The sequence below is a fragment of the Aulonocara stuartgranti genome (genome assembly GCF_965226115.1).
Source record: "Aulonocara stuartgranti genome assembly, chromosome: 7".
NCBI lineage: Eukaryota > Metazoa > Chordata > Actinopteri > Cichliformes > Cichlidae > Aulonocara > Aulonocara stuartgranti.
Window position 1 is genome coordinate 34,440,657 of NC_138945.1, and position 13,548 is coordinate 34,454,204.

General features: G+C 40.0%; 1 protein-coding gene across 3 annotated transcripts in view; it reads right to left on the minus strand.

The window, feature by feature from the left end:
- Positions 1-13,548, minus strand: part of LOC309711352 (uncharacterized protein) — a 113,141-nt gene that overhangs the window by 48,890 nt on the left and 50,703 nt on the right. For all 3 annotated transcript variants that reach the window (XM_082541619.1, XM_082541618.1, XM_082541620.1), the window contains 8 exons: positions 6,971-7,615; positions 5,224-5,268; positions 4,860-4,979; positions 4,056-4,094; positions 3,919-3,972; positions 3,783-3,836; positions 336-443; positions 173-226 (listed from right to left, as the gene is read on the minus strand). In XM_082541619.1, the coding sequence (XP_082397745.1) occupies positions 173-226; positions 336-443; positions 3,783-3,836; positions 3,919-3,972; positions 4,056-4,094; positions 4,860-4,979; positions 5,224-5,268; positions 6,971-7,615 (1,119 nt within the window). The remainder of the gene's footprint in view (positions 1-172; positions 227-335; positions 444-3,782; positions 3,837-3,918; positions 3,973-4,055; positions 4,095-4,859; positions 4,980-5,223; positions 5,269-6,970; positions 7,616-13,548) is intronic.

Consider the following 13,548-nt stretch of genomic DNA (forward strand, 5'->3'; position numbering starts at 1 on the left):
AACTACAGCGACAGCAAATCTTAACTAAAGCTAAAAGGTGACAGTAAGACTGCACAGAGTCTAAACATGTTCCTGCCAATACATACACATCATTTCACAGCAGTAAATCAAATGTTTAAACAACACACAGATTGTGCTCCATCAAAAATGTCTGTGCTGTTTTATTACTCACCTCATCACCTTTTTCCCCTTTAGGTCCTCGCTCCCCCCTGTATCCCCACGGGCCCTGAAGGTTTCAACAGAAAACACTCAACATACACTAGTTTACCATCTGTGTCACACTCACCCATACTCTGCGTGTTGTTTAACAGTTAACATAAATAGAATATGCCCACCTGTGATCCAGGAACACCAGGTGACCCCGGCTGACCATCTTCCCCATTGTCCCCATCTCGCCCTGCAGTCCCAGATCGTCCTGGAGGGCCACGAGGACCACGATCCCCCTGTCAGACAGCATAAATCAGACACTTAATGCTCATACAGCAGCTTGCTGGTGGACAGTTTTGATATTTTACTTCTGATATGGTTGTCTTGTTACTTCAAGACAACTATCAAACCTGACAATGTAAAAGATACAAATACGTAATCAAATAAACTGGAACTGCAGCGAGTAAAATCCATGGAGCGCAGAGATTCACAGTGGGAAAGATATTATAAATTATCAGTGTGGACTGTGAAGACACTGGCACTCCAACTAAGAGCAGCAATTCATCACAAAGACAAGGTATCGCCTATATGGCAACACACTGTCTAGAAGATTGTGCTGTGCAAGAACTCAGGTGGGAAACGATTCACAGTGAATGGCTAAACCACCTGTGCTGGCACTGAATAACACTGCATCTGGGATGAAGAATTCTTTTACCAGGTAGGTTTTGTAATGATTTAAATGACAACTGGGTTTTACGAGAGTTGAATTAATTATTGTTTTATACTGTGACCTGCTATTATGCGTTTCCACCAGAGCCAATTTAGCTGTTATGAGCAAGAAGGTCTTAGTTCACTGAAAGTTTCTGTGCTACTTACAAATGCACTATATAAACTTTGCCTGCAGAGGGTCAAAGAGCTGTTAAGTAACCTTAATTAACTGATTTATTCTACAAAAGATCATAAAATACTGTAAAATGACCACAACTACATTTCCCAGAGCCCAGGCTGATGTTTACAACTGCTGTCTGTGTGCTGTTCGCTGTCTGTTTAACGGTCCAAAACCTCAAATATATTCAGTTTACAACAAAAAGCCACAAATTTACAAATGACCTAAGCTGGTATCGTCAAAAAGAAACAAATACGTTCAATCCAGCCCACCAGACGGGTTTGCGAACGGAGGCCTTTCTTTTGGAGTTTCCACTCAAATATAAACCAGGAAACTGCATTCCTGTATATGCTGGTTATGAATCATCTTAAGAAAAAGTAATCATTTAACCTTATCCAGGGATCTCAGTTATCTGTGTTTTCCCCCCTCTTACTCAAAAAAGTAATTAACCAATTAATGTACAACAATCACATGGGGTGGTTAAGCTAAGGAGTCGTGCTGAGTCTATATGTCAGCTGAAATACAGCAAAAGGCAACTTTGACAGGTTGCCAGTTCATCACAGAGCTAACACAGAGGACACACAACACACAACCACACTCTCTCACATCTGCATCTATGGCTACTTTGGAATCGCCAATTAACTTAACATACATGTTTTGATTGTGGGTGGAAACCTGAGTAACAGCAGGACACCCACACAGCCACAGGGAGAACATGCAAACTCTGCACAGCAAACTTTGGCTGTGAGGCAATGCTAACCACTGCAATAGTGTGCCACACTAGTCAAGTCAGCGTAATAATGGATAAACATCCAGAATCTCAGCCTACAGATTCAACATGGTCATACTTACAAAAACATACAATGTGTGAATGGCTCCAAAGACAAAACCTACATTTTTATTCAGCTTTACAGGGTTAGACTGATGGACATGCTGCTCTCTCATGAAGAGAGAGGTATTTTATATTGCTGGTTTATGCAAGACACTTAGGCATGTGACTATTTTTATTTTGTATTACAGTTAATTTTTGTTACACATTCACTGGATTGAAAAAAGAAAAAGCCAACATTCAGGAGGGGAGAGAGTGTGGGAGGAGAAATGCATGAGGCCACATGCTCAACCAGTGAGCTATACTGGGACGCCTGAACCAGATAACTTTAAATCCCATGTCCAACTTTTGACTTGAAAACTTGACTTCATGAGCATTACCGACTCCCTGTTTAGTTTAGTACAGCTTTCCTTTTGTTTAGGTTTAAAACACTGGGAGGCGATTCTATCTTGAGTCACCTCATAGCCAGTGATTTTAGAGACACAGTCTTTTATATAAGTTCGACCTTTATTACATTCAGAGTTCATTCAGAACAAATGGACCCAAAGTGTGTCAACAAAGGATCCCCCACATCATTACACCATGACCAGCCTCTTGAACAGTACTAATATAGTATTGTTTAGGTACTATGTTAATAGTACCTGAACTAATATAGTAATAATACTATTTGAAAAAGATTATTATGCAAAACAGGGACTTTTAATCCATTTACATTTCATCAGTTACTCTGTGTTCTTTTGCTCTAATAGGATTTTACAAAGAGCCTTTATTTGTGATTTTTTCTAATGTCAATAACACATTTGAATTTTCCATGATTGATGCTGACACACCCCAGCATTGCTTACAGTGCTGATGTATGATTATTTTTGCACAAACAGCAAGGTGCTTTGTCAGCGTAGGCTACACAGTCACTCAGACACAAACAAACACAAACAGTAGATCAATATTCTCTGCCACATGGGTCCAAACATTTCAGCCAGCGAAGGTGACTGAGTGTTTCCAACAATCCCAAACCACACTGTTTCTCATCACCCAGCTGAGACCTCACACAATAGATGGCCCTGGCTTTCAGTTTCCATACAGTCAGAGCCCACTTCCAGGACTCATGTTTATGTATTTTGAGACGGTTTTTGAGATGGATGTAAGATTTGCCTCTACCTTAAAAAGCCATTCACACAAACAAAGTCAGAGTTTTTTAGATTTAATAAAACCAGGCAATAAGCGACAAATAACGAGGTCCCACTGAGATAATGTGAAACTTATGACATAACACAATAGAAAACTTGATTAACTATGGTTCAGCGTAATCAAATTTACTCACAGAAAATATGCAATGTCTTAATTTTGCAGTTAAAAAAAGTTTTTTCTCTAAATATGAGAATGGTTACATCATAGGGAGTTTCATGCACACGGGGTTTCCAAACACCCACTCCCTTTAACCGCACTCACTCTGCTCAACCAGCTATGTGACGCTTAATTCAAATTAGCACTTAATCGTCCACAGTGGACTTGCTCAATACCCAACATTGGCTGGTTCGCTTTGATGAACCACCCAATGTTTACAGCGACACCAAATGTGTCAGCTTTTACTAAAAATGGGTGTGTAACTTTTGTGATTTAATGATGGCAAAGTGGACACAAATTAGAGATATTCATCACATTCATGACTAAAACCAAATAATAAGATTAAACATGTAAAGAGGATGTTTCAGGACAGGCTTCATGTATTAATATGTGTCAGCTCATTGCATTTGGTATTACATTTACTGCTGGAATTCCATCCATCCATCTATCTCAAGTTATTTTCTACACGTTGACTTTGGCATACTAAATCAAATTTGTGGCCTTACAGCAGATTTTTTTATTGATACCAAACTTGCTGAAATTTCTGGAGCAGGAAATGCTGGGTTGTTTGCTTACCATCTCTCCTGGCATCCCTGGTCTTCCTCGCTCCCCAGGTTCACCAGGTGGCCCCTGTGAAAGAAAATCACTAAATCACATGGGAACATGTTTGTAACATGCACTAATATACTGCTAAAAAGAACTCATCTCTAACCTGTCTGCCAGGCCTGCCCATTTCTCCAGGTGGTCCTGCGGGGCCTTCTCTACTCTGCAAGCTCACAGAGAAGAAACCCGCCTCAGATTCACAGAAACAAACGAAACACAGAACAGCTTTTAGAAGAGCGTACTTACAGGCCAACCTGCAGCAAGCAACTGGTAGAAACTGGTTTGCTGCGAGAAAAATGGAAACACACATTAAGTAACAAATAGTGACCACAGCAGGTTGTCCACATATAGTAGTTCAAAGCACACACAGTAACAAATCGCCTTCACAAACCACTAACAGACTTTTATTTCTGTCATCTTTTTTCAATAACTGACTTGAAGCTCCCCATCATGCTGGCATACTATATGCGTGTGTGTATAAGTACGTGCCTTATACAACACACAGCTGCGTCCAATGGAAACAGATTAAACAGATGAGGACAGATCATCAACTTGCATGCATGATAACCGAAGGGTTAAAGATTTCACATATAGTCTGGAAATCTGGGTTTAAGTAACATCGAAGATCATTTCAAGTCCTATGTGTCCTTTAGGTGACTCACAATAAATTATATGAGGGCAAAGGAGAGAGGAACATATAAAAACAACTTCTTTGAGGTGTTCTGTACTTGGTGCCTTGATGTTTAATGGAAGGCCAAGAAAGCAGTTGATAAACCAACAACAGGTTTCCTCTTGGGGGTCTTTCTGTGTGGAGTTTGCACTTTCTTCCAGTAGGTACTCTGGTTTGCACCCATGGTCTGAATGCATGCATGTCAGAGTAACCTATGATTCTAAACTTGCTATAAGTGTGAATCTAAGAGTCTGTAGATGTCTGTGTTAGCCCTGTGGTGTCCTGGTAATCTGCTCAGGATGTACCCTGCCACTGGCCCTGCACTTTGCAATATCGGTGGAGCAGGCTAAGCTTAAGTATTATATAGCAGAACATTTTACCTGGAATGCAGCCCATTCCTCAGCAGTGTTCCTCCACAGGTAGAGGGTTGGTAAACCTGGCGGTCCAGGAGGTCCCCTCTCCCCCTTTTTTCCTTGTCTTCCTTCAGGGCCTGTCTTACCCTGTTTGTGAAAGATAAATCAATTTATGTGGTAAATAATATATTAGTTCTTGTTTTATTTAAAAGAGTACTGAACTTTGGCATAATGGGAGTTAGCAGAAGTCCACTGTGGACGATTAAGTAAAACATGTCTTGGATTGAAACTGAGGTTTAAATATTAGATACCATCTGAGATATTATTTCAGAAGCAGCTTTAACCTAACATATCATCATGACTTACTAGGTTATAAACAAGCTTCGGTTACCTTATCACCTTTAAACCCAGGGAGGCCCGGCTCACCAGGACAACCCTGTGGAAACATTAACTCTCAATAAATGAAAAAGACAAAAGCAATGTGGATAAATCAGCTGTCACGACACAAAACAGTATTTATCACCAACTTTAACAAGCCACAGATACGTGACAGTTTATCCCTGACATTTAAGACTTTTCTACTACTTTGTAGAAGCAAAAAAGTTGACCTGATAATACTCGATCCTTGTAAAACCTCACAGCTTGTGGCACATTGAGGACCAAAAGGTATTTATTTTACAAGAGCTCCCTCCCTACACCTACAACAATAAAACACTTTAAGATAGGCGTATCAGGTTATACTGTTCAGTAACGCTGTTGTAAATTGATAGGAACTGTGTGTGGCTTCTTTGGTGCTTCCTGTAGGATCTGGAAAAATTCAAAAATTTGGTAAATCTTGATGAATCTTTCAGGATTACTCTGCCTATGTTATGGATTCTGACCAAGTCTGAACACTAATTTACAGAAAGTTTGTTTAAGTCTGTCCTGAATCTTACTATAATGCTCGCTGTGTAGCTCTGTTACCTAACGCCTCCTTGACACATTAATTAATCTAGATGAAACTCACTATACAAACTGCCTAGGGTCCAGGCTTATCAACAACCACATAGATTTTGGGCATTAGTTTTACAACACTGAAATCCCTAAAAATCCTCAAATGTGAGTCCAGACTTTTTGACAACATAAAGCTTGCAATGCAAATTGATGGAAGGAAGACGGTGTAATCACTTCTGAAAAGTTTGAATATAATAAGTTAACTCATCTTTAGATTGACATTAGTGAGAGCTACCGTATGTGGTTATCAGGCAATTGATGTGAGTCAAGAAAAATTATCATCAGAGGTTTACATAGGTGTTGGTTAGATTTTGGATTTGACAGCCTTTTGAGTCATTTTGATAAATCATGTAAATACCTTTATCAATTAATTTTTGCAGCCAGGTACTTTCCTGAAACATGCTTTTTTCTACTTTGAGATAGGATTCAAGATGATCAAGAAGAACCTGTTGTGCCGCGTATGTGGACAGAAAAGCCAACAGGACATTTTCCCTCATGTTCGGCTGGGTCTAATCACATTAATCGTGCTGAGTTATTCTGTGGATTTTATGGCAGCGTGACTCCAGACGTAACCAGATGTGATGTCTGCTTTTGGTTCTGTCTACCCTGCAGTCACAGTTAAGACCCACTTCTTAAACCAGGTAAGTGTTCCAACTAGACAGTATGACCTGACTTTACTCCTCCCGACCAATCAGATAACTTGGAAGCCAAAGGGTAATCCTGTCATATTGGGTAATGCTATGACAAACGGCTGAGACTCCCTAAGCGCGAGCGCTCCCATCACAGCAACAAAGACATGTGGATCAGCGCATGTTTGAAGAGTGTAACCACCCCTAATCAGATTCATATGGCAGCTGATGGAGAACAGCGCTTGTAAGCTGTAAAAGCAAACAGTTGTTATACTCTTTTCATTCACAAAGATTTTTTTTTCATCTCATCCAACAATGGACCGATATTATACATCCAATTTACTTTTAAACAAACAGGAAGGCCTTTGCTTTGATAAGCAAAATGAACAAGTTGAATAAACTCTGCCAAAAATTCTCACTGAGATATGGACATGAGAGAGAGCAAACTACAACAGATCATACAATAGAATTAAAACGGGTTTTAAAGAGCAATGAGAAGACCAAAAGGCCACTTACTTCCAGCCCAGGCGGACCCATTCGGCCAGGTGGGCCTCTCTGAAGCCGGTACATTTTGCCATCTGAGCCCAAAACCAGGTTTCCATCTCTAGACACAATGGCTACAGTTGCAGGGCGGCCTTTTTCTGGTAGTCTGCCTTTGTGCTCACGTCTACGATCAAACTGTATGGAAGTCTGCGTGGTGCGGGAGCTCCCCTTAACATCAGGTAAAGGTGAAATAGTCGTGGTCTCTTTGCTAGAATCTGTGGCGGATCTGGGATCTGAAGGAATCTTAGGAGGTGCAGGAAAACCTAGCGAGGGTTTCTTAGGAGAACCTCCAATGTCCAGGTCTATTATATCATCTGAAGGCTTTCCAGGAAACAGTGATGAAGTCCTCCCATTAGAATCTTTCTTCTTCTCTGTGGTAATGTTTTCCTCCATGTTTTTAGATGATAGTTCAGGTTTCCCTTTCTGGCTTCCCTTAGGTCCATTTCTGGAAGGTTTTAACCGTGGGTTCACTTGTCTGCCATTTTGGAAGATCGTATCCAACAAGTCAGTGTCCTCATCCACCAAAAGGACACCCCCACGACCTACTGAACCTTTCCGATTGGGTCTAGAAGGGACCGTCCCATCGCCTCGTGAACTTTCTCGACGCAGGAACGCATTCTGTCAAGAAAGAAAACAAGAATTGGGGCTCACATTCCATCTTTTAGACATCAAAGCAGGGTTTTTTTGGTTTGTAGCACTGTTTGATGTCAGCACTTGTATGAATCTTTCATTGTTTGGTTCTGCATTATTGTGGTGGAATGTCTGATGAGCTTTAAAAATACTAAGATAAAAATCAGCCTGGTGCAGTTTGAAATGTCCTTACTACCATTACCATCAGTCAATAGAAACGAGAACAATAGCACACTGACAGTAGAGACCCTGTTGATGAGAGAAACCAATGTCATGACAAGTGGACAAAAGCAAAACACACCATATAATCATTGTCAAATCAAAAGCTCTTTCTGAAAGCTGTCTGAAAAAAACAACAACACACTTTTTAAATGAACAAAAATTTATTATGTAATAAAGAAATGTTGGTGTTGGGATGGTTTTAAATCTAAATGACAAAAACCCACATTTTCCCCTACTACAGGCCTCTACCCACAGAAAAAAAACACTTTACTGACATCTGGCATTATTTCATTTTATCTGCCTTCAAGTTAGTTAGTTACTTTTAACCCATCTGGCAAATAAAAATGCACACCACCACAACTGATAATGGCATTTATTTTCTAAATAGTTAAATACGCTGTCTCTAATTAACATTTCAGCGGGTTACACTGAGATCCTAATTGAACCCAAAACTATTAAGAACTTCTCTTTTCGGCACTTAACCTTTCCAAAGTGCCCCAGTCTCTGCTCTTTGACCGTTACTGTAGGTCAGCCATCACATTTCTTACAGCATGGTTGGGATACCATTGCTGTTGTAAATAATGACAATAAAGATCTCCTCACCTAAACTATAAAAAGGAACATTTCTGCTCAAATTCCACGGCTTTACCTACTGCGACTTCTGCTATCCTCCAGCTGATACTCAGGTTAAAGCACGTCTATCTCTAGTTGGATCTTCGTCTTAGGTTTAACATCAATCTTGACAAGACTGAGTAGTGCATTTATATTTACAGCAGCTGTCTTTGCAGACTGTACTGTAAGAAATTTTACTTCAGTACAGACTTTAGACTGGAGCAACATAGGCTCCCTCTGTGTCAAACTCTGTTTTACACCTCCCCACAACAGTTTATACAGTTTAGAGCTTTAATCGACTGCTCTTTATTCTGTAATCGTTCATACTGTAAATCAGCTTTGCCAGCTGTCAAAATGTGAACTTATACATAGGCACGCACGCACACACACAACAAAACAGAGCAAAATGCTGGGCCCTAGGGAATGGAGAATAGTGAGAGAGGCCTTTCAGGGGAAAGGGACCACAGGGCTATAAATTTTGTTTGATGACCGTAATGGGCTGAAATGGAGAGCACAAAAGCGGAGCTAAGAGGCATATGGGAAGCAGAAGGACAGGAAGAGCAAAAGGAGGCGGGGGTTTACACATTGTGCAAAGGTCTAACACAAGATACAATTCAATAATCTCTCAGAATAGACGGCTTTCTACGCCAGGTCTATGTAACCGAATCGTTTATAGGAACTGGTCATCTGGAGATACGCAGACGTCTTGATCCTGGTACACGCACAATGTCACAAATCATGCTAAATAAACATTTTAACCAGTGAAGTCACATTGTAATTTTTTTAGTAACAATTCCAGTATCTTTTGGCACATAAGTGAAACTAGGTTTTGTGTTTGGACCATTAACCTGTGCCTTTTTTCAGCAGAAAAGGCACAGTGAGCAGAGAAGGCAACAGTTCATAACCCTTCCACGATATCTGAGAACTAAATAAAAGTTTCCATGGGACGTAAACAGAGCTATAGGAAAATGAGAGCAACAAATATTAGGAATACAAATGCACTGGAAAGATTGCAGATATGAGTATATAGATAGGCTCTGTTTTCTTGTTGGTTATAGTTGTTTATCAAGGAAAAAATCAATTCAGCATGCTCAATGACATGCCCAAACATCCAGAAACATGTCAAATAAGTTAAACATGGCTTTCATTCATCTGAAACAACAGGCCAACAATTAGCCTTGTGCAATGGGGCCAGTCAGCCGGGCCAGCAAAGGCCCGAGATAGGCAAGAGCCAAAGCCAGTGCCCCGAATGGAAACAAAAGCTCTTTCTTTTTCTCTTATCCCCGGCCACATTCAGTCAAACAGGCCCAGCTGATAACGTGACACTGGATCTCCTCTGGTCAACATCGTCTCCTCCACTTACCTCCCTTTCAGTCAGAGAGACTTCCTTATGAGCCAGCGCAGGTCATACTTAGTTGGAATACCATTATACATCTGCCAGTCAGCCAGGTGCTGATAGTTGTCAGTGACTACAAGCCTTTAGGATATATTGAATGTTATATGTTGTATTTTATATATTCCAATCTGTTACACATGTACACAAAATAAACTCAAAAATAAAAATCTACTGCTACAGGCAGCACGGTGGCACGGTGGTTAGCACTGTTGCCGCACAGCAAGAAGGTCCTGAGTTCAATTCCACCATCAGGCCGGGGTCTTTCTGTGTGGAGTTTGCATGTTCTCCCCGTGTCTGCGTGGGTTCCCTCCGGGTACTCCGGCTTCCTCCCACCGTCCAAAGACATGCAGCTTGTGGGGATAGGTTAATTGATTAATCCAAATTGCCACTAGGTGTGAATGTGCGAGTCAATGTGAGTGTGAATGGTTGTCTGTCCCTGTGTGTTGGCCCTGCGACAGACTGGCGACCTGTCCAGGGTGTACCCCGCCTCTCGCCCTATGACAGCTGGGATTGGCTCCAGCGCCCCCCGCGACCCTGAAAAGGATAAGCGGAAGCGAATGGATGGATGGATAAAAATATACTGTCATTGTGCAAAAAAGAAAAATAAATTCCAAAACATCTTATTTCTCTAAACTGAACACACATATGAAGCATGGGTATATCCTCCAGGTCTAAAAAATAAAGCCAACTAATGTCTTAAAATAAAATATTATAAAATAAATCTAATGGCTACCAAGGAGCAACTTTTAGCTGGAAAAAAGTCCACATGTACAGTACAAAGACGTATTGCTTAATTTATTACTTCAGTAAACACTTTTCTGATGTTTTTATTAACTCAGTTGCAAGTTTCCAATCTAATTTTATATAAAATGACATTCATTTTGTAAATGATTTTCCCCTTTAGAGTAAAATAGAAAATAAAACAGGCATGCTTTACAGCACTGACAAGTACAGTCATATCTGGTCTTAAAAAAGGACACACACGGCCAAGATGCTGAAGCTCAAGGCTTCAGAACTGATCTTCACAAACAAACAGGTGACGTCATGGTGGCTACATCAATCGCTTAGATACGGTCTATGAATCAAACAAAATATTTCTGCTGGAGATAATATCCAGAGTAGCAAATATGAACATGCAATCCTGTCTAAAAGAAAGTTTTCAAGGACACTTGACTAGCTGATTATCAGCCGATGAGACCGCCTCTGTGGAAGTAGATGTTTTGGCACTTTTGCTCCTGATCTGGAGCATTCAGGTGTTTCTTAAGACATTGCCACAGTCTTCTCAGGGGCAGCAGTCTTAGCAAATTCACCCCAAATTCAGGCTGTGCAATGCTTGGAGAAACTGCAAAAAAAATCTCACAAAAACTCTACAGGCCTCAGTTAGCATGTTAATTGTTAATGAAAGTACCTTTTGAAAAAGACTAAACAAGTAGGGCTTTTTTTGGAAGGGTTGCAAACACAAAGCTTCATCTTTCTAACAAGAAAGTGGAGCCAAGCTTAGGTTTGAAAAGTTGCATCTCAATAAATCCCAAGACTTCTGGAAAAATGCCTTTTACAATGATGAGACAAAACAAGATGTCTTACCATTTTTGGCAAAAACAAACCACCCATACCAAATGTCAAGCACGGTGGTGGAGGAGTGATGATTGGGAATGCTCTGCAACCAAAGAATGGGACAGCTTGTCCCATACTTTGGGTCACCGAGTCAATCGGGAACTTCTTTCTATACCAAAGTATTATAGGGTCAAATGTGAGGTCTGTCTCATAACTACAGCTTGGTCCAAACTGAGTCATGCGACAGGACAATGATCCCAAACACACCCGAAAATCTAAAACAGAATAGGCCCAGCAAAGTCCAAACCCCATCCTTATTGAAAAACTGTGGTGGGACCTTAAGAGGGCTGTGCATAAATGAATGCCCACAATAAACTGAAACCAGAATTCCTTGTGACTATATCTATCCATCCGAAGAATCCTCAAGAGGTACTACTCAGTCCTGTTTGAGCAGCATTTGCTAAGAACCAAAGTGCACAGCTGTTTTTCTTAAACTGAAATCATATTTTTGCAGCCAGTGTATTAAGGATTTATGTATTCAGAGGAAACCTTTGAACTTGGAGATGAGTGCTACAAAGAGGATAACGAAGTCAAAGTGATAATGTACTGAAACACTGTCGGTTTGTCTAATTCTAAGGAATGTTTTGACAATAAAATATATCATGAAGTATGTTGCAGTCACACTGTTTATGGTTTAACAGTGGTGCTCACCACATTATACCATGTTTTTTTTTAATCATATTTAGAGAGCAAAAAGTTGAGTAACTGTGGGTCAGGGGCCCACACTTGTACTTCTCTAACCTACACATCAGTATTGGACCTGTGTGAAGGTTAGACACGGAGAATGAAGCTAATGGATTGTGTTTATCAACAGGTCTTCTCTACACTCTGTAACGGTCCTAGAGTATCATCAGGATAATGTTAAATGTGTTAAATGTGAAAAACAACTGAAATTCAAGTTTAAACTCTTCTCAGTCTAAGGTCACACCAAGGCTTCCATGAGTCATCTTTAAAACAGCAGTTTTAAAGATGATCTACAGAGCAGACGTTGCATAGCATGTGTCTGTGTAGTTATCCTGTCAAACAAAACTCTAATAATCCCAGCAAGTAACTCTATGAGCCTTTAAATCATGAGCCAAGATGATGTTTACACTCGATATCTCTCTAAAGGTTCTGTAGTAGCAGGCTCGAGAAAGCAAGCATGTTCAAAGTGTGTGTGTTTATGCGTGTGTGTGTGTTTGCTTTTTAATCCTAACAAGACTTCTCGAGTTGAAGGAACGGTGCAGCAACGGCACAGCCTGAGACTTGGCTGACTTTAAGTGACTGGGGAAATCCATGATTTTGTTTTATTATTATAATCCATATAATTTGTTGTTTTGGGGCTAATAATAGCAAATATTTTGAATAAAGATGAAAATTTTAGAAAACTAGTTTATCTTCTTTAATCTAAGTATGCCTGTTTAGACTGGACTCACACATTTGCACTGCAAACACAATGAAAATTGTAAGTAAAGGTACATGGACTGACTTATTAGTTACAATGAAACGTCATCTAGCAACACTTTGCTGCAGGGAGGAATCATGGCAAAGTTAAGTTTGGAAATTTTGCATATAATGATGTCAAGAAATTTCAAAAGACTTGGTCAAGAGAACAAAGCTTTTGTCACATATATGAGGTTTTATTAAGACTGCAAAGAGACAGTACCATGCAAAAAGCATGATGGATTCAGCCAGTATTGGTTTTAAAAAGATGAGCCAATTAACTGACAGGAAATGTGCCAAATGTCTTAAAGGCAACATCATTTGCATTCATACAAACACTTGACTAATAGATCCAGGTATTAAGGGCATAACTAAGCTTCTCCATTTGCTTTTCCAACCTTCAAGGCTGGAAGGCAACTACTGGCCAGACTTGCAGGGACTTGAATCTAACCTAATCCATCATATTGTCTTACTATCATCTTAGTTAAAATACCATTGCATGGTAATGCTATTGGAATGACTTCCAGAATGACATCAGTTCCATTAAAACAAAGCAGGAGAATTTTTCATCCACTAAAATTTCATCCACTTAAAAAAAATAAAATAAAAATCTCAATTTAACTTATGTGTCACTCTTACACACAGTAAATAAAAG